Source organism: Aquarana catesbeiana, linkage group LG03 (genome assembly GCF_042186555.1).
Source record: "Aquarana catesbeiana isolate 2022-GZ linkage group LG03, ASM4218655v1, whole genome shotgun sequence".
Lineage (NCBI taxonomy): Eukaryota > Metazoa > Chordata > Amphibia > Anura > Ranidae > Aquarana > Aquarana catesbeiana.
The window spans coordinates 146,258,352-146,280,155 of NC_133326.1; the positions used below are offsets into that span (position 1 = coordinate 146,258,352).

At 43.7% G+C, this 21,804-nt stretch overlaps 1 protein-coding gene across 1 annotated transcript in view; it reads right to left on the bottom strand.

Annotated features, from left to right (window-relative positions):
• The window catches only part of PODXL (podocalyxin like), a 146,052-nt gene that overhangs the window by 25,798 nt on the left and 98,450 nt on the right, over positions 1-21,804 (bottom strand). Inside the window, exon 4 of the mRNA XM_073619415.1 lies at positions 20,964-21,032. Within this exon, the coding sequence (XP_073475516.1) occupies positions 20,964-21,032 (69 nt within the window). The remainder of the gene's footprint in view (positions 1-20,963; positions 21,033-21,804) is intronic.

Consider the following 21,804-nt stretch of genomic DNA (forward strand, 5'->3'; position numbering starts at 1 on the left):
GTGTCAACTTAGCCTTTAAGTCCCCTCAGTGTGTGTTGTATCATTATTTATTTTATTTGCTGATGAATTTCTTGTTTGTAGTTCGTACCCAGATCAATCATAAATCAATATGTGTATGGCCACCGTAGCACTATTTTTTCAGTATTATAGTTGATAATATATTTTATACTAATGTGTCCTAAGATGAGAACTGTTAATATAGATAACAGCCCATCAGATATATGAATATTGCATATTTCCCCCCTGTTTAATTACCAGTATTTAAAATAATTTGTAGTCTGTAGGCCTAACTTACTAAAGAAAATGCAAGTACCCCAGTGCATTGGTTGTGTGGAGTCAACCAAATTGTCTGGTATTTACTATGTTGTGATGATGTGTGCTGGCACCCAAAAGAATGGTTTGCAATGGAGTGTATGCTCCAGAATATACAATATACTGTATGTATACTAGCTAAAGTCATAGTCTCTAATAATTGTGGATTTCTTTTGGGCTTCTTCTCATGTGATGGGTTGTTTTGCAGAAGGCAGTTGACAGGCAGCTACAGTAGAAGGTGAAATGTCACCTCCTCATCTCCTGTTTGAACCCTGAGAAGGCTAAACCATTGCATCGCAACTATGTGCATTTCATGCGGTTGCAGCATGGCCCCTTTTGCTTAAATAAGACAGGGGGCATCATTTCTGCCGTGGCTGGGAAGCAAAGCATCGTAGCCATGGTATGTGTACAGCTCAGAGCAGCTGAATCTTTGTACTTAGGTGGGCAGTCAGAGGGAAGATGGTAAAACCGAGGCTCAACCTTCTGCTTTTACATCCACCTGTGTGAATGAGCCCTTAATCACTATAAACATTCTGTAATTTGTATACCTTTTAGGAATAAAACCACATGATATTCTCTTCTCTGAGATATGATCTCCCAACCTCCTTTCTCCCTGTTATTGGTAATACCATAATGCAGTGCATGGATACCTGGCTTGTCCATTTATTGTGATATATGTATTTTTCTATGATATACTTTGTCTGTATATTGTATTTTTTGTTTATTTGTACACTGTACATTTGTACACTGTGTTAATGATCTTGTGTTGGTTGAAATGAAGCACAGTGTAAAGACATGCTGCTCTGCTTGCCACTAAGGATGAGCTCCGGCGTGTTCGCACATCCCACGTGCAGAGCCCACCAGGAAGTAGGCACTGCGCTGCGCTGATCACAAGCGGTGAGACATTTCCTGATCTCTGCAGCCGCGCATCGGGACAATGTCTCCACTGCCTGTGATTAGCGCAGCGCAATGCCAACTTCCTGACGGGCCCTGCACATGGGCTGTGCGAACACGCCGGAGCTCATCCTTACTTGCTACATACACATTTCATTCTTTAGTGAGCCAGTCCCATTGTTTGTTTTTTTTTCCTATTCTTTTTTAGCTAGTGTATTGGAATATTTATGCCTCTGCAATTACTGTATATCTCAATATATGCCAGTACAATTTATCAGAAGCCAAAGCAGTATTAATTGGATGTTCAATGCACATTGCAAACGGCACCCTACGCGATAAACATAAGCGCACAATCAACAAGATAGTTTCAGGGATTGTGTTCTCTATGCTTGTGTTAATCTGTGTGCTTATGTGGGCTCACCATGCCAGCTTAACCACTTGCCTACTGGGCACTTTCCTGCCCAGGCCAATTTTCAGCTTTCGCACTTTGAATGACAATTGCGCAGTCATGCAATGCTGCACCCAAACAACATTTTTATCTTTCTTTTGATAGTATGTACGGTAATCGCCACCGGTTTTTAAATTTTTTGCTAAAGAAACCAAAAAAGACAGAAAATTTTGAAAAAAAAACGTTTTTCATAGTTACTGTTATAAAATATTGTAAATAAGTAATGAGTTCTCCTTCACTGATATGCGCTGATGAGGCAGCACTGATATGCGGCACTGATAGGAATCACTGACAGGCAGCGCTGGTGGGCACTGATTGGCAGCACTGTTGGGGCTGCACTGATGATCAGGACACTGATCATCAGTAACCAGATTATCATTGTAGATGTCCCCTGTGTGGATTGACGCTTATCTGCTCTCCTCTCCTTGTGAGCTGTCGGCGTGAGGAGAGGATTGCTGATAACCGGCAAATCCTGTTTACACTGTGCTCAGCTGTAATTGGACACAGCTGGTCGCATGGTAAAAAGCCACTGTAATGCGCTCTTTACCCCGATCTGTGATCAGCTGTGTGCAAAGGACACAGCCTTCACAGATCGCTGCCGATGCGTGCCGCAGGGGGTGCGCAAGATCATGTCAATTGATGCCCTCCCGGCAATGTGTGATCGCGCTGTAGCCGTCATTTAGCTTTAGCGCGGTCGTAAAGAGTTTAACGTAGCGATTTATCCCTGCCGTCCTAAATTTGCTTTACTAAATAAGGCCCAGTGCATCTGTCATACAAAGTGCTATTTCAGAGGACACCTATAAATTGTATACTTAACATTTTGAAGAATGAGTTTTTATTTTAAAATAATGCTCTTCTAAAAAAAAACATGCACACAGGCTACCATGGATAGTTAGTAATGGTTTTGCACAGAGTGATCCTGAACCTTCTCCTCTGGGGTCCCCCGCCGGTACTCTTGGCTTCTCCTCTTCTTCCTTGATCCCAAGCCAGGCTGTGTATGACAATAGACACAGAGAGCACGGCTCAGCCTCACCCCCCACTCCCTCCTCACATTTAATTGACAACAGCAGGAGCCGATGGCTCCCGCTGCTCTGAGCCAAACTTGTGAGAGTGGGGGGAGGGAAAAGAAGATCTGAAGTCTGACACAGTGCTGGAATGATACAGGACTCAGGTAAAGGGTTAAGGAGAGGGGCTGGGGGGCACTGGTATTGTAAGGTTTTTTACCTTAATGCGGAGAATGCTTAAGGCTGGGTTCACACTATTGTGAATTGGATGCAGTTTCCCCGGCATCCAATTCGCATGTCAGGAGATTGTGACCGGCTCTCTATGGAGGCGGTTTACACATCTCCGGAGCGGCTCCGGTGCGGATTGCATAGGAGCCCTGTGTGTCTTTTGGTCCGTTTTAGGTCCGAATTCAGCCAAAAATTCAGACTGAAATCGGACTTGAAAGGGTGAACAGGGACACATCGGACTCCTGCTGTGAGCCACTCCGTGCTGAGGTGTGAACCCAGCATTAAGGTAAAAAAAAATGTTAGCCTTTACAACCACTTTATAGTGGAACCTCACACTTCATCAACACTGTCTATTTTTAATCCTTATGCTGCTAGCATTAGTAAATAGATAGGAAATTATATCATTTACTTGTTTTAAAGGGGTTTTTTTTTACATTTCTTCAGTTATTTCTTGGTTTCTGGTTTCTGGCCTAGGCAAATGATGTCATATATCCCAGGAATCTTCAGGAGGTGAGGAGGGGAGGAGGGGTTTTCTCAGCTAAGCACATCCTCCTGTCTGCTTGCCTAAGCTAAGGGCAGATGGATTCCAGGAAGTGAATGCTGCATGAATCATCTGCCCTTACTCAAGATGGCTGAAGCCAGAAATGCTAGGGGGTGTTTTTCAAAGTGATTTCCCAGCAAAATAAAGCAAGGAGACAGATGGGCGAGTTTGCTTTGAATACTAAAAATTAATAAAATAGCGTTTTTGTTTGTGATGTAGTTTTGCTTTAACCGCTTGCCGCCCGCCGGCTGTCATATGACGGCCAGGCGACGCGGCTCTCGTTCTGGGAGGGCGTCATATGACGCCCTCGCCTTCTCGGCCCACCAGGGGGCGCGCGCACCGCCAGCGGGGATCGCGAGCGCCCGCCGTGTCACTGGGGACTCGTTGCGCGTGCCGGGTGGCCGCGATGTCCGGTAACACAGCAGGACCGTGGATCTGTGTGTGTAAACACACAGATCCACGGTCCTGTCAGAGGAGAGGAGACCAATGTTGTGTTCCCAGTACAGAGGAACACCGATCGGTCTCCTCCCCTTGTGAATCCCCTCCCACTACAGTTAGAATCACTCCCTAGAAACATAATTAACCCCTCGATAACCCCCTAGTGTTAACCCCTTCCCTGCCAGTCACATTTATACAGTAATCAGTGCATTTTTATAGCACGGATCGCTGTATAAATGTGAATGGTCACAAAAATGTGTCAAAAGTGTCCGATATGTCTGCCGCAATATCGCAGTCATAAAAATCGCAGATCATCGCCATTACTAGTAAAAAAAAAAAAAAAATAATAAAAATGTTATAAATCTATTCTCTATTTTGTAGATGCTATAACTTTTGTGCAAACCAATCAATATACACTTATTGCGTTTTTTTTACCAAAAATATGTAGAAAAATACATATCGGCCTAAACTGAGGAAAAAATTTGTTTAAAAAAAAAAAAAATTGGATATTTATTATAGCAAAATGTAAAAAATACTGCGTTTTTTTCAAACTTGTCACTATTCTTTTGTTTATAGCACAAAAACTAAAAACCGCAGAGGCGATCAAATACCACCAAAAGAAAGCTCTATTTGTAGGAAAAAAATTATAACAATTTAATTTGGATACAGTGTTGCATGACCGCGCAATTGTCATTCAAAGTGTGACAGCGCTGAAAGCTGAAAAATGGCTTGGGCAGGAAGGGGGTGAAATGCACTGTATTGAGATGGTTAAATATGACGGTGCTTCATTTTTCTTCCAAAAACAAAAGTCATGCATAGGTCAATAGCTGCCCAAACTATACTTTTTAATTTTATTTTGTATCATGCCTAGCTTAGGAAAGCTGCTAAATGTGTTATTTGTGTAATTGTATTTGCCTTAAACGTGGAACGTCATATCTTTTGTTTGGGTGATGACAAATACTTTTTCCAGCAGTGCTCATCTTCTGAGAAGAAAGAAAAAAACTTTATCCAGCTGTTTACTGACAAAATATTGTGCATTGCTATGGTGACTAGTATGGCTTGGAAAGGGTAATGGAGATCATGGAGAGCCATCAATCTTAAACTGCTGGTAAACCTGTCTTCACATAACCTGCATATAAAATTACACAATCAGACATGAGATTTATAACTTAGATTCAATTTAAATAATATATAAACAATCGCCTTGTAAGGCCTCATGCACACAGGGCGTTAGAAGAAACAAGCTGCAAAGCCACTACCAATGCCAGGAAAGAGCAGCTGTAAAAACGCACTTTTAGTAGCTTTTGGCATTAGCGTTAATGCAAGCTTAGCTGCGTTAGCTTTCAGCAGCGTTTCTCTGCCTCTATTCAAAATCAGTGGTTCCCTATGAGAGCCATCTTAACTGATCCGACTTTCAGCCCATTGATTTGATTTTAAAAGAAGTCGGATCTTAATGATCTGACTTGTGGTGCAACTTTTTGCCCTGAGCATCTTGAAGGGGAACCTCACCCCCCCCCCCCCAGGATCAATACCAGGCTCTTTGAGTCTGGTATGGATCTTGCAAGGGAACCCCATGCCAAGATGAAAAAAAACTGCATGGGGCCCCACCAAAATCCATACCAGACCCTTATACGAACATGTAGCCTGTAGGTCAGGAAAGGATGGGGGGAGGGACAAGCGATTACCCCCGCTTCCTGGACCATATCAGGCCACACACACCCTCAACATGGGGGGTGGGTGCTTTGGGGCAGGGGGGCTCTTGTCCCCATGTTGATGGGCACAAGGGCCTCCACAACCATGGGCTGTGGTTGTGGGGATCTGCGGGGAGGGGGATTATTGAAATCCCCACCCTATGTGATTAAGTGTGGTACCCCTACTCATTCACCCCCCAAAAAATATCAAAAATAAATAAGAACAGTACACAGGTTTTTGACAAAGTCCTTTATTAAAGTAGCTCCAGCATGTTTTCTCCCTTCTCTGGTGATGTCTTCTTCCTCAGGTTCTTCTCCCTCCAGTTCTTCTGCCTCCGGTTCTTCTTCCTCCGCTATCTTCTTCCTCCGCTATCTTCCTTCTCTGGTTCTTCTGCTGCCTCCAGTTCTTCTTCTTCCTGCTGTTTTCTCCCGACTCTAGCTCCCACTGTTGTGTTAGGCCAAGCATGTGTCAGTACCAATATAGCCATGGGCGTGGCTATCCGGTCACATCATATGGAGACCACGCCCCCTTGTGACCTCACCGCCCCATCGTGCACATAACTGCCCATAGCCATAGAGGGGTGGGTTGTGCAGGTATGAACTGAGCATACTCAGAACATGTTTTTGTCAGAGAACTCTCCTAAAGTGTATCTAAACCTAAAATATAATACATTGCAGCTTACCAGTCCTTGGATGTGGTGGCTGCATTACGTTTCTTTTTTTTTCAGACCATTTCTCTCACTCACTTGGTGATCCTGCCAATACCACACTTCCTGTCTTAGGGTGACAACATTTCCTCACTGTACTATATCTATGGAGGACAGGAAGTGTGTTAGGACTACAGAACACATGCCATTTCTTCATCTCCATAACAGATGTGGGAGTGTTCTGTAGTTTGCAGAAGAGAACTGCAGTTCAGTGCACAGAAGGATGCAAGGACACTGATATTCTGGCAGGATCAACAGCTATTGTTTTTGTACTTGCAAAAAATGTACTTAGCCTAATTACTTGTAGCTGCAAAATCTTACATATATATAATATATTATATTTTTGTTTTTGAGTTAACACCCCCTTGAACTTGTAATAAAATCTCCACATACATACTACACCCCATCCATTTAGTTATTACATGCATACTCTATTAGTAATAAGCTGTTAAAACACTAAACAATTAAAACAGCGTTATGATGGCTAGGACAATGGAGTGGAGTGTGGATAAAGTCACAAACTCACAATACAAGAGGGAAACACACAAGATGTGACTGGGGTAGTAAAAGTTTGTGCTAAGTCCCAAAAGGAATGTGTCCACTTGAAATGGCTGTAGCTTCTGTATGAGACAATAAATGAAGCACCTGGATATAGGTGTCTCATAACAAAGCAAAAATGGTTTGACATAAATCACATCATATGTTCAGAGCATGAATGCATCTTGAAAAGCTTGACGCGTTTCATGGATTTATTCCATTACCTCAGGAGCTGATGCATAGAGTATATCTGTATAAAATATATAAAGAGGCTAATATGATCTCTGTATGGAGCAATATTGGCTCACGATATTATATATTGCATAGTGTCATGATATTATCCATGTTATATAGATTTATTACAATGTGTCATGGGTGTGTATTTATTCAGATTAGTGCATGTACAAACTTGATGTATCATGTCATGCGATATGTACTTGCTATGTTATGTGATATGTACTTTTTCATTAAATACAATTTTTTATCCAAAATTTAGTCTTTTTTATGTGCCTCATTCAAAGTCCCAAACTCTTCTTTATATTGCAAGTCCTATGTCCACGTGCTTCAATTAAAGGCCCAAACCTCTTCCCTTCCCCTTCTCATTATGTAACAGGGATGGAGGCACATGAATGGCCAACGTATAGTTTATAATTACCACCCATAGTTTCTTAGGGTTTTTTTTTACCTCTAATATCAGACTTTGTCTCTAGTCTGTATATTTACTAATAGAGTATCAACATCATGTACAGTGCCTTGAAAAAGTATTCATACCCCTTCCGCATTTTGTAATGTTACAACCAAAAACATAAATGTATTTTGTTGGGATTTTATGTGATTGACCAACACAAAGTGGCAGATAATTGTGAAGCTGAAGGAAAATGATAAATGGTTTACAATTTTTTTAACAAATAAATATATGAAAAGTGTGGCGTTTATTTGTATTCCGCTCCCCCGAGTCAATACTTTGTAGAACCACCTTTCTCTGCAATTACAGCTGCAAGTCTTTTTGGGGATGTCTCTACCAGCTTTCCACATCTAGAGAGTGACATTTGTGCCCATTCTTCTTTGCAACATAGTTCAAGCTCTGTCAGATTCGATGGAAAGCGTCTGAACAGCAGTTTAAGTCTTGCCACAGATTCCCAATTGGATTTAGGTCTGGACTTTGACTTGGCCATTCTAACATATGAATATGCTTTGATCTAAACCATTCCATTGTAGCTCTGGCTGTATGTTTAGGGTTGTTGTCCTGCTGGAAAGTGAACCTCCGCCCCAGTCTCAAGTCTTTTGCAGACTCTAACAGGTTTTCTTCTAAGATTGCCCTGTATTCCATCTTCCCATCAACTCTGATCAGCTTCCCTGTCCCTGCTGAAGAAAAGCATCCGCACAACATGATGCTGCCACTGCCATGTTTCATGGTTGTGGTGATGGTGTGTTCAGGGTGATGTGCAGTGTTAGATTTCTGCCACACAGCGTTTTCCTTTTAGGTCAAATGTTAAACTTTGGTCTCATCTGACCAGAGCACCTTCTTCCACATGTTTGCTGTGTCCCCCACATGGCTACTCGCAAACTGCAAACGGTACTTCTTATGGCTTTGTTTCAACAATGGCTTTCTTCTTGCCACTCTTCCATAAAGGCCAAATTTGTGGAGTGCACAACTAATAGTTGTCTTGTGGACAGATTCTCCCACCTGAGCTGTAGATCTCCACAGCTCCTCCAGAGTTACCATGAGCCTCTTGGCTGTTTCTCTGATTAATGCTCTCTTTGCCCGGCCCGTCAGTTTAGCTGGACGGCCATGTCTTGGTAGGTTTGCAGTTGTGCCATACTCTTTCCATTTTTGGATGATGAATTGAATAGTGCTCCCTGAGATGTTCAAAGCTTGGGATATTTTTTATAACCTAGTTCTGCTTTCAACTTCTCCACAACTTTATCCCTGACCTGTCTGATGTGTTCCTTGGCCTTCATGATGCTGTTTGTTCACTAAAGTTCTCTAACAAACCTCTGAGGGCTTCTCAGTATTTATACTGAGATTAAATTACACACAGGTGGACTCTATTTACTAATTAGGTAACTTCTGAAGTCAATTGATTCCACTAGATTTCAGTTAGGGGTATCAGCGTAAAGGGGGCTGAATACAAATGCACACCACACTTTTCCGATATTTATTTGTAAAAAATGTTTTAAAATATTTATAATTTTCCTTCCACTTCACAATTATGTGCCATTTTGTGTTGGTCTACCTCATAAAATCCCAATAAAATAAATTTACGTTTTTAGTTGTAACATGACAAAATGTGCAAAACACAGACACTATCTTTAATATAGCTTTTTTGTTTACTCACATCTGGTCTGAGTCTGTGGGGCTGCCTATCTGGTTCTATGCCCAGGAGCTGCGATGCGCTTCGGGCACCCTCCCCTTCCCCCTCGTAGTCATGGACACGAGGGGGTTTGGGTGGGCCTGGCCTGTTGCACAGTGGCACTATGCTTCAGGCCAGATGCATGAGGCCTATCTGACGTCACAGCAACCACGTGTCAGTTTCATCTCTATGGCTGATCTATTGGGGAGTCTTTGCTGCCAATGTGGGCGGCGGTTGTCGCTCTGGCGAGGTTGTCCCTCCTACCTAATCATGTCTGCGTGACGCTGGTGGGAGGACCCTGGGATGTGCTGGGTACATAACCTCCTCATTCGGATCTGAGTGTCCTCTTGATTTCTGTTCATGGGTTTACTGCACACCACTCTTTGACTAAGCTATTCTTTGGGATGCAAGGTAATTATGGGGAACCTGTTTATTCACTGTGGTTCGGTTATATTTCTTTTGGTTATGGCATTCACCTCTTAATTTTCGGCCTTTGCATGGTGGTTTCCATGCAACACTTCACTCTATCACCATTCCCATCTCAACATTGTACTTAGTGGTTTTGGCTTAATTCGTGTCCTTTTTATTTACACTCGCTCCCATGTGTATAGTCACTAAGGATTATAGGTCTTCTCTTTTATGGCTATAATATTATCTATCACATTAGAGAGTCATACACATATATTAATGTTCTTTTAGACATTGGAGCCATCACTACACACTCTCAGCGACCTCAACATGGACATTCTTGTCTGTTTGGGGACTTGTAGGCGCGTGCCCACCTGGCCCTTGTTATATAGATGTATTACAATGTGTCATGGGTGTGTAATTAAACCAATTATTCAGATTAGTGCATGTACAGACTTGATGTGTCATATCTCATGCAATATGTACTTTTTTCATTAAATACAATTTTTTATCCCAAATCCGGTCTTTTTCATATGCCTCATCATTGGAAGTCCGAAACTCTTCTTTATATAGCTCTTCTGTATGAGTTTAGGATATTAACTCTTTGCATACAGCTTGCTCCTTCCTTCATAAGCATCCCATCCAAGCCCTTGTCCAGGTTTCACAAAGGGGCATGTCCCCGAAACAGGTAACCACATCCCCCTTCCCATACTGTCCTACTCGTATATCCCTGGCTCTGCTCTTGGTTTGAGGCTGATGGTGCACTCCACGCTCTCCATAAGCAGAGAGCTGGAGACTGTCAGTCAGAGCTCTCTGCTCTGCTCCCTCCTCGCTCATTGGAGCGCTGAGCTGTTAAGGGGGCAGAGCGGCCGGCTCAGCCTCTCAGCGGCTGGCTGAGAGGCTGAGCCGGGTGTCAGTGCAGGCAACTGGCGGATCCAGACTTTGCCGTGATGACGCAGTGCCTGGACTGATTTCTGTGATGTCAGCAGAGAGCGGATTTCAGCCTGCTCTCTGCTGAAAATGGGTCACAGGAGTGCAAAACGAATTGCACTCCTGTGACCCATAGTAGAAGCCCAGCGAAACGAGCTATGCCTACAATTCTCCTTTTAACAGGGGTAACTGCAGGAATTAAGGCAATGGCCATTATATTACTGTCGGCATTCACAGAATAACACAAGTACACAGGCATGTAGAGGTAAATATTAGATACAGGTGTACATACAGTATATAGGTATGTATACTTATGGCTGAAACTTGCTTTTAAATAAAATGTTACTGTCTGTAGGACAAAAAAAATGTCTTTATCTAACTGTAGCTATTATGACAGGTGACATATGATATAATGACAAATGACATGCTTTGAAAATGTGATGTACCCTGACAGCGTGACAGCCAATAAGAAATTGCTAATTAGCAATGAATTAAGATGTTTGAATAACTTTAATGGCATTTGATATTTTATCTCAATATATTCTATTTTGTTGATGAAAGGGACAGCATATTGGGGGGAACAGAAAGTGTTAGAAGTTCCCTGCAGAAATATCTTTTTACCTGTCAGTTTGTCAGAATAGTTTACGTTAGTCATACTATGTCATGATAGTTGAAGTAAAAATATGTCATAATGTCTGATTACACCATATGTGAGTTTATGTAAGGATATATCAGATTGTACATAAAGATCAGTATGTGGAAAAGCTTCACAATTTGACAGCTGTCACTTTCACAATCTGTCATTGGTCAGCTTCATATATGTAATAATGTAGCAACTGATAAATGCCTTAGCCCCGGTTCACACAGGGGCGGCACGACTTGCAGGTCGCCTCAACGGTTCCATTGTACAGAACGGGAGGCGGCTAGGCCGCCTGACAAGTCGCCCCTGTGTGAACCGGCACTTAGCCTAATGCCCCGTACACACGGTCGGATTTTCCGATGGAAAATGTCCGATCGGAGCGTGTTGTCGGAAATTCCGACCTTGTGGGGGCTCCATCGGATATTTTCCATCGGATTTTCCGACACACAAAGTTGGAGAGCAGGAGATAAAATTTTCCGACAACAAAATCCGTTGTCGGAAATTCCTATCGTGTGTACACAAATCTGACGGACAAAGTGCCACGCATGCTCAGAATAAATAAAGAGATGAAAGCTATTGGCCACTGCCCCGTTTATAGTCCCGACGTACGTGTTTTACGTCACCGCGTTTAGAATGATCGGATTTTCCGACAACTTTGTGTGACCGTGTGTATGCAAGACAAGTTTGAGCCAACATCCGTCGGAAAAAATCCTAGGATTTTGTTGTCGGAATGTCTGATCAATGTCCGACCGTGTGTACGGGGCATTACACAAGCACCCAGGAAGTCCTGGCATCCATCCAGCAACTCATACTATCATCAAATGTGTTTTGGCAGCAAAGAGCACCAGCACAACTTCTTACTAATGTACTTGAATTCTGAAAATGTGCAATTTAACCAGAGTTCATGGAATTCTTTGGAGTCCTCACATCTATTTACAACTACAAATGATGCAGAGTTTCATGATAAGGTAAGTATACCATACACTATACCATATTCCTCAGCCATAAACTAGATCTGCTGATTTTTAATGTTTACTTTTATTTTATTCCTTACCTTTTATAAGATCTACTTTCAGTGGTCATTCTAGCATAGCAGCCTGGAAATTCTTATTATAACCAATTATTATAAATGTATGGCAGCTTATGGGGTGGCGCAGACAAGGGGCAAGGCGCAGACATCATGGCTCTGTCCTGAGTGGCTCTGTCACGAGTGATGCGCAGTTTCACCAACGCAGTTATCAATTCTGATCATGTCTTCTCTGCTCTTTTACAGGTAATTGTCTCCTATCCATCTGTACATCCCTTACTGAACTGACTTTGCTGTTACATATTTTTGGTAATTGTCTCCTATCCATCTGTACATCCCTACTGAACTGACTTTGATGTTACATATTTTTGGTAATTGTCTCCTGCTGCCATATCTTTAAACTTCCATATTTACTGCTAGCTCTATAACAAACACACTGCAATAGCAATATTACCGGTCATTGATTCTCAACTCCATGTGGCTTGAGTGATCAAGAGAGGTAATTAGCTTTACGACCCTAGCCTGTGTCTGTAGCTGGTCTGACACTGGCCATCTCCTCCCCATATTCAGGTGTCTCACATCAGACCCAATAATGACCAACTGAGAAATGCATCCCAGCTTAGTCTCCCTATAAATGTATGTCAGCTTATGGGGTGGCGCAGACAGGGGCAAGGTGCAGACATCATGGCTTTGTCACGAGTGATGCGCAGTTTCACCAAAGCAGTTTAACGAAATCAGGATAACTAAAGCTGCATGAACAACAAGAACTCTGCTCCACTCTGCAAGACGACAAGCAAACCAGCTTTGACATTTATTTTATATTAGGTTTGTTTCCCACTCTCTATCCACTAGCATGCTCCTTATTCTCTTCCTTCTCACATTGGTGTCTTCTATCCTCAAATTATCTTTACTCTACCCCTCCTCTCTTCCCTGCAGCATGCACATATCACCCTCACTCCTACCCTCTCCCTACTATGGCACCCATCATCTCCTGCATTTGCTGCACCCACATGCTGACATAAACACCAGGGCCACTAGACACGTGCGCTCATGCACATCCCACTCCCACCTTGCCTTCCTCGCCCTCCTCCTTCTCCTAGTCTCAGGTGACATTTCTCCTAATCCTGGTCCGCCATTTTCCAAATGCAAGCCACATATCCAATACCCCTCCCCCTCTGGCAACCACCGCAATCCACTCAGTTTAATTTCTATCCCCCTGCTTCCTCAAAGCACCCCACCAATCTCATGCACCCTTTGGAACGCCCGCTCCATCTGTAACAAGCTAACATCTGTATATGACCTCTTCATCTCTCATGGCTTTAACATACTCACCATAACAGAAACCTGGCTTCAAAATTTTGACTCAGCTTCTCCTGCTGCCCTCTCCCATGGTGGTCTCCATTGGACTCACTCCCAAAGGACCCAACACACAGAAAGGAGGTGGAGTTGGCTTCCTTCTATCCCCACAAAGCACCTTCCAAGTCCTTCCTGTCCCTACCTCTCTATCCCTCTCTTCTTTCGAGATGCACTGTATTCGTCTGTTTTCTCCCATTTCTCTGAGGATTGCAGCAATTTATAGGCCTCCAGGACCATTATCGCGCTTTCTTGATGACTTTGCTGCCCGGCTATCCTACTTTCTCTCCTCTGAAATACCCACCATTATTCTTGGTGACTTTAACATTCCTGTCAATGTTAACAGCCCAACTACAGCTAAACTTCTTGACTTAAAGCGGGGTTCCACCCAAATTTTGAACAATATCTGTATGTATTCTCTTCCTTGCCTAGATGCTGACATGCCGTTTAAAAAAATTTAAATCGCCGTAGTTACCTTTTATTTTTCTATTCTTCTTTGCACTTCCTGGTTCTCCTCCCGTGGGAGTAGGCGTGTTTCTAGCCTCTCCCAGACTCCTGGGAGCTAGTCTCAGGCTTCCCAGGATGCCACAGAGCATGTGCCGGAACGAGCAGTGAATGCTGGGAGCACAGCATTCACCACATCCAGGAAATAAATGCTTGTGGGCTTCAAATGCCCACAATGAAGATGGAAACCGCCTGCAGTGAATAATATAAGTTATTCTTTCTAACGAAATCTGACACAGGCGGACATATTACACACAATATGTGAGTATGTAATGCTGAGAAGAAAAGTTTGTGAATGAACTCAAAAAAAAAAAAACGATAGATAGGTGGACCCCCGCTTTAACCTCATCTTTTGACCTAACCCAATGGACACATACTTCCACTCACTCCAATGGTAATACCCTTGACCTTGTATTCTCCCATCTTTGCAACCCTGGCAACCTCACCAACACCCCCTTTCCTCTATCGGATCACAACCTCATTACTTTCACTGTATCCTTGCCTCCAACCACCCATCCCAAGCAGCAAACAATTACTTGTAGAAACCTTCGCCAGTTTAACCCTTCTCTTCTCTATTCTGCTACTGACCACCTATGTGACATAATCTCTCCCCTGTCCTGTCCTGACCTGGCCACCTCTGTCTACAACAGTTCACTCTCATCATCACTAAATGCACTTGCTCCTCTAACCACACACAGAATCAGGCCCCGACCGTTACAACCCTGGCAAACTGACAACACTAGAAATCTCAAGAGACATTGCCGTGCTCTTGAATGACTGTGGCGTAAAACCAAATGCCTGCAAGACTTCACCCTATATAAATCTGCCCTTCTAAAATACAATTCCTGCCTCCATGCTGCCAAACAAGCCTACTCTGTCTCTCTTATTAATTCCTTGTCATCCAGTCCCTGTCAGCTCTTCTCAACCTTTAACTCTCTGCTTCGTCCACCACCCCCTCTACCCACTAACTCACTCACTGCCCAAGAGATTGCCAATCACTTCAAAGACAAGATCGATGCAATTCGTGAGGTGAGGACATCTCCACTGTGCGTACGTCTTCCCCACCCAACATACCTTGCCTAGCAGCACATTCAACACTCTCCTCTTTTGAATTGGCTACTACGGAAGAGGTTACAAAAATTTTCTCAGATGCCCACCTAACCAATTGTCCCTTGGATCCTGTTCCCTCACAACTACTACGGTCACCCTCTTCTTCTATCCTATGCTCCCTCACCCACATCTTCAATCTCTCCCTCTCTAGTGGCATCTTCGCCTCCCCTCTAAAACATGCGCAGATCACTCCCATTCTTAAAAAGCCCTCACTGGACTCTACCGACCTGAACAACTTAAGACCCATCTCATTGCTCCCATTCACCTCTAAACTTCTAGAACGCTTAGCCTACAACTGTCTTAGCTCCTACCTCAATGAAAATAACCTTCTTGACCCCTTACAGTCTGGCTTTCGCTCGCAGCACTCCACGGAAACTGCCTTACTAAAACTCACTAACGATTTACTAACTGCTAAAACCAACAGCCAGTACTCCATACTCCTACTACTTGAGCTCTCTGCGGCCTTTGATACTGTTGACCACCCGCTCCTTCTCAATAAACTACATTCCCTTGGCCTCCGAGATTCTGCTCTATCCTGGTTCTCTGCCTATTTATCACAGCGCTCCTTCAGTGTCACCTACAACTCTGTCTCCTCCTCTCCATTGCCCCTTTCTGTGGGGGTCCGCCAAGGCTCAGTTCTTGCACCCCTTCTCTTCTCTATCTACACCTCCTCCCTTGGTCACTTAATAACTGCCCATGGCTTCCAATACCACTTATACGCTGATGACACCCAAATATATCTGTCTACTCCTCACCTCACTCCTTCAGTCTCCTCTCGCATTACTAACTTACTAACTGACATATCAGCATGGATGTCGCACCACTTCCTTAAACTAAATCTCTCTAAAACTGAGCTATTAATATTCCCACCCGCCCGTGCCCTCCTCCATGACTTTTCCATCAAAATCAACAATGCAACCATCAGTCCATCCCCTCACGCCAGGGTACTAGGTATAATCCTAGACTCTGACTTGTCATTTCAGCCTCAAATCCAATCGTTGTCTCCAAATATCACCCAAATCAACCTCTCCACTCTTCTCAAGACCTCCTGCTTTCAAGCTCTCTCATCTCCTCCTCTCATGCTCGTCTCCAGGATTGCTCCAGAGCCTCTCCTATCCTCTGGAACTCGCTACCTCCATCTATCCGGCTATCCCCTACTCTTGCTACCTTCAGGCGATCCCTGAAAACTCATCTCTTCAGGAAAGCCTATCACGTCTCCAACTAATCTCCTACCACTTCCATCAGCTCATTCCCCACAGTTACAACCTTTTGTACCACCTGCCCCACCCTATTAGATTGTAAGCTCTTCTGAGCAGGGCCCTCTTAATCCTCTTGTATTTTATTGTATTATAACTGTATTGTCTCCATTTTATATTGTAAAGCGCTGCGTACACTGTTGGCGCTATATAAATCCTGAATAATAATAATAATAACCAGCAGATGGCAGTGTAGCACAGTGCGACTGCTTTGTTACAGCCCTCTACCTTGACTTGTAGGGTAAGCCTCATGCAGAAGTCATAAAAGCTGGCATTCAGGCTCTCCTTTTCATTCTCCTATATTGTTTAGAAAACACTAAAGGGATCATATGAATAGTTATTCCATGGGGCACTTTTATGTGTGAGGGTTTATAATCCATTTCCCTCAAAGTAAAAGCTTATTTAGAAACAGTACATTCTTTACAACTAAGGATGAGCCGAACACCTCCCGGTTTGATTTGCACCAAAACTTGCGAACAGGCAAAAAAGTTTGTACGAACATGTGAACCCTGTTAAAGTCTATGGGACACGAACATAAAAAATCAAAAGTGCTAATTTTAAAGGCTTATATGCAAGTTATTGCCAAAAATCATGTATCAATGCAAACATTTTTTTTTAAAAAGGGCTGTTTTTTTCGGGAGCAGTGATTTTAATAAAGCTTAAAGTGAAACAATAAAAATTAAATATTCCTTTAAATATCGTGCCTGTGGGGTGTCCTTAGTATGCCTGTAAAGTAGCGCATTTCCCCCGTGTTTATAACAGTACCACAGCAAAATGACATTTCTAAAGGAAAAAAAGTCATTTTAAAACTGCTCCCATCTGTAATGTATCGTCGGGTCCCAGCACTATAGATAAAAATCATTGAAAAAAATGTCATGCATTCCCCCAGTCCATTACCAGGCCCTTTGGGTCTGGTATGGATACTAAGGGGAACCCCGCACCCAAATTTAAAAAAAAAAATTGCGTGGGGGTCCCCCCAAAATCCATACAAGGCCCTTCAGGTCTGGTATGGATATTAAAGGGAACCCTACGCCAAAATTTTTTAAAAAATGGCGTAGGGGTCCCCCCAAAAACCATACCAGACCCTTATCTGAGAATGCAACCTGGCAGGCCACAGGAAAAGAGGGGGGACGAGAGAGCGCCTCCCCCTCCTAAACTGTTCCAGGCCACATGCCCTCAACATGGGGAGCATGCTTTGGGGTCGCCCCCAAAGCACCTTGTCCCCATGTTGATGGGGACAAGGGCCTCATGCCCACAACCCTTGCCCGGAAGTTGTGGGGGTCTGCGGGCAGGGGGCTTATCGGAATCTAGAAGCCCCCTTTAACAAGGGGACCCCCAGTTCCCAGCCCCCCCTATGTGAATGGGTATGGGGTGCATTGTACCCCTACACATTCACCAAAAAAAGTGTCAACATTTTAAAAATGACAAGAGACAATTTTGGACAAGTCCTTTATTAAAAAAAAAAACTGTCCCGCAATGTCCATTCATCTTCAATCACAGCGTCCGGCTCCCACTGACTGAAGCCTCTTCGCCATGACAGCTGTCATATAGCTGAGGGCGAGGCCACCCGTTGACGTAAAGGAGTGACCCCACCCCCCTCTGACGTTACGTGACATCACATAATGTCAGAGGTGAGCGGGGTCACCTGTTTATGTCACCGGGTGGCCCCACCCTCAGCTATATAACAGCTGTCATTGCGAAGAGGCTTCAGTCAGCAGGAGCCTCCCATGGAGGCATATTTTTTTCCATTTTTTTTCTAATCGGGTCGTCGGACGCTGTGATCGAAGATGAATGGACATCGCAGGACAGTTTTTATTCTTTTATTTTTAATAAAGGACTTGTCCCAAATTGTCTCTTTAACATTTTGACACTTTTTTTGGTGAATGGGTAGGGGTATAATGTACCCCATTCCCATATACATAGGTGGGGCTGGGATCTGGGGGTCCCCTTGTTAAAGGAGGTTTCTAGATTCCAATAAGCCCTTGCCCGCAGACCCCCACAACCACCAGCAAGGGTTGTGGGGATGAGGCCCCAAAGCACCCTCCTCATGTTGAGGGCATGTGGCCTGGTACGGTTCAGGAGGGGGGGCACTCTCTCGTCCCTCCCTCTTTTCCTGCGGCCTGTTAGGTTTCATGCTCGGATAAAGGTCTGGTATGGATTTTGGGGGGACTCCTACGTCATTTTTTAAAATTATGGCTCGGGGTTCCCCTTAAAATCCATACCAGACCTGAAGGGCCTGGTAATGGGGGGGGGGGATCCCATGCCGTTTTTTTCAATTATTTTAATTTATATTGCCAGGACCCGGCAATACATTACAGCCGCAAGCAGTTTTGAATGACATTTTTTCCTTTACAAATGCAATTTTGCTGCTCTCATTCATAAAACTATATACGGCTGCCATGTAAGCAGCCTTACATAGTGTGGGGCATGGACTCAGCCCCCTGAGCATTTGGCCAACCATGGCTCTCACAGCAGAGAGCACTGTGATTGGCCAAAGCAGGTCAGGTGCATGCTTTGGCCAATCAGCAGCCAGGTCTCGCCGTTCATTATGACGCGTTCCGCGGGTGCTCGAATTTTCCTGCGAACGCCCCATAATGTTCGATATTTGGTGAACGTGCGAACACCCGATGTTTGAGTCGAACTTACGTTTGACTCGAACCGCGGGCTCATCCCTATTTACAACTATCCTGTAAGCCAATAATCATATAACTCTCTGCACCCACTGAGTAGCAGACAGTTGTAAGGATTGGATTCAACCTTTCCCAGTAGGTTTATAAACAAACTTAGTAATGCAAGAAGTGCATTTTTGTGAAGTATTTGTGCAGCTATTCATGTCTAAGGCAGATTTTTCCCATATTAGTTTTAATTAGTAATTAATTAGTTTTTTTATCATCCAATCACTTGCTATTACTGAAACTTGGCTTCATGAATCAGATACTACTTCTTCTGCTTCCCTCTCCCATGGGGGCCTTCTCTGGACTCACTCCCCCAGACCAAGTGGACGGAAGGGAGGTGGAGTGGGAATCCTTTTAGCCCCATGCAGCACCTATCAGGTACTTCACCCACCTCCCTCTCTGACACTCTCCTCTTTTGAGGCACATTGCATTCGTCTATTCTCTCTCATTTCTCTAAGAATTGCTGTCATCTACCGGCCCCCTGGACCAGTATCAGCCTTCCTTGATGACTTCTCTGCCTGGCTACCCTACTTTCTCTCTTCCGAAATCCCCACAATTATTCTCGGTGACTTCAACATCCCTGTTAACACTAACACTACTATTACTTCTAAACTTCTCAGTCTAGCCTCATCTATTGACCTGAAGCATTGGATACAGGCTCCTACCCACTCCAACGGCAACACCCTTGACCTTGCCTTCTCCTATCTGTGCACTCCGTGCAACCAGGGGCGGACTGACCATTGAGCCACTCGGGCACTGCCTGAGGGCCCTGGGCCACTAGGGGGCCTCATCAGGGTTGCCAGCCTCAGTAAATCCAGGGACAGTATGTATAAATCTGTGTTTTTTTTTTACATCTGTCTGTGTATACTGTCTGTACATGTATGTGTATACTGTGTGATTTTATACTGTGTGTGTGTGTACTGTGTGGCTCCATAATCTCTGATTGCCTGGGGGCCCCATAATCTCCTATTGCCCGGGGGACCCATGAGTTATCAGTCCGCCCCTGCGTGCAACCTTTCCAACAATCCTCTCCCACTCTCTGATCACCACCTTATTAGTTTTGCTCTCTCCCTGTCTTCCACCTCCTCTCCCTCCAACCACCTAACAGTTACACGTAGAAACCTTCGCCACCTCAACCCCTCTCTTCTCTACTCTGCTACTGATCACCTCTATGCCAAAATCTCACCTCTGTCCTGCCCCAACCTAGCCACTTTCATCTACAACAGCTCACTGTCTTCCTCCCTAGACAAGCTTGCCCCCCTCACTAAATGCAGAATTAGGCCCTGACTGCTACAACCCTGGCAAACAGATGACAACAGAAGTCTCAGAAAACCTAGCCGCGCTCTTGAGCACCTGTGGCATAAGACTAAGATCCAGGAAGACTTCACACAATATAAATCTGTCCTCCTTCACACTGCCAAACAGACCTACTTTATCACACTCATTAACACCTTCTCATCCAGTCCACGTCAACTCTTCTCTACCTTGAACACTCTACTCTTTCCTACACTGCCTCCACCCACCAACTCACTCACTGCCCAGGAGATCGCCAATTGATTTTTTTTATTTTTCTGCTACTTAATGCTAAAGCTTAAAAAACACTTGGAGACTAAAATAATGTGTATGGACACATAAAATAATACTATTTGCTTCTAGAAGCTAAAAAAAAAATACTCAAAAGCTGCTGCTAGGAGCGTTTTTTTAAGCTAGTGTGCATTGAGTCTTAGCCAGGTCATATAACTAGCCAGAGGTTTACTCAGCCCAACAATCTCCCTCCAACTAAAAGTAAAGTATTAATTTTGCTTACACTGACCTAAGCACCACAAATCCATTTAATCAGTGTTGGTTTCAATGTTACAGTTTTAGATACTAAAAAAAAGAATAACATATCCCTTATGGTACTTACGCAAAATGCTGAGCCTTTCATGTTTATCATCACATTTGATATTGGGCTTGTTGTATTTGTGCATCTCACCTTGAGGGAAATAAAGCACATATTTTATTAATTTTCATTATGAAAACGCAAAGTCTGATAGTTTGTGTTTGCTTGTTGTAAATGCTTGTATTGGCTCACAAAGGTGATTGTTAACCTCTGAAATGAACATTGAACAAAGCATATCTTTTATAGTGTGTGTCTGCTCTCTCATTCCTCTACTATGTGCATCAGTCATTTCTGATAATTGAAGCCTCAGATGTGCATATTTCCCTACCTGTATATGACTATGTAGAGGGGGGAATGTCCTTTTCCTCCACTCTTGTCTCAGATTACACTCAGCTCCCTGCTCCATGCTGTGCAGTAGGTGACACATTAAATCCTCCCTGCTTTCCGGAGCTCAGAAATGCTGTGTAAAATGTGTGCTTGAGAAAGCTTTAGAGAAGAGAAGGCTGCAGATAAACAAGTACAACTTATGCTAAAAACACAATTAAAATACAAAATTGAAGTTGCTCTCTTGCAGGATTTGTATTTCCTGTCTTTAGATTTACACAGCCCTGTTAGAGAGCAGAGGCAGGTTGTTGACCTGACTATTCTTTACTGCAGATATGCAATACAGCCTGTTACCGGATGGCGAAGAAACACTAGCAGACTCACCTTCTACTCTTCTGTCCTGTCAGCATGTTCACTGTTGGACATGCTACATACCTGAATGACTTCTAGTGGTTCTCCTCTTCTTCGCAGTCTAATTTCTATGGGGCATTACAAGAGGCTGAAACGTGTCCCCTACACAGATGCTGATAGCTAGGATGCC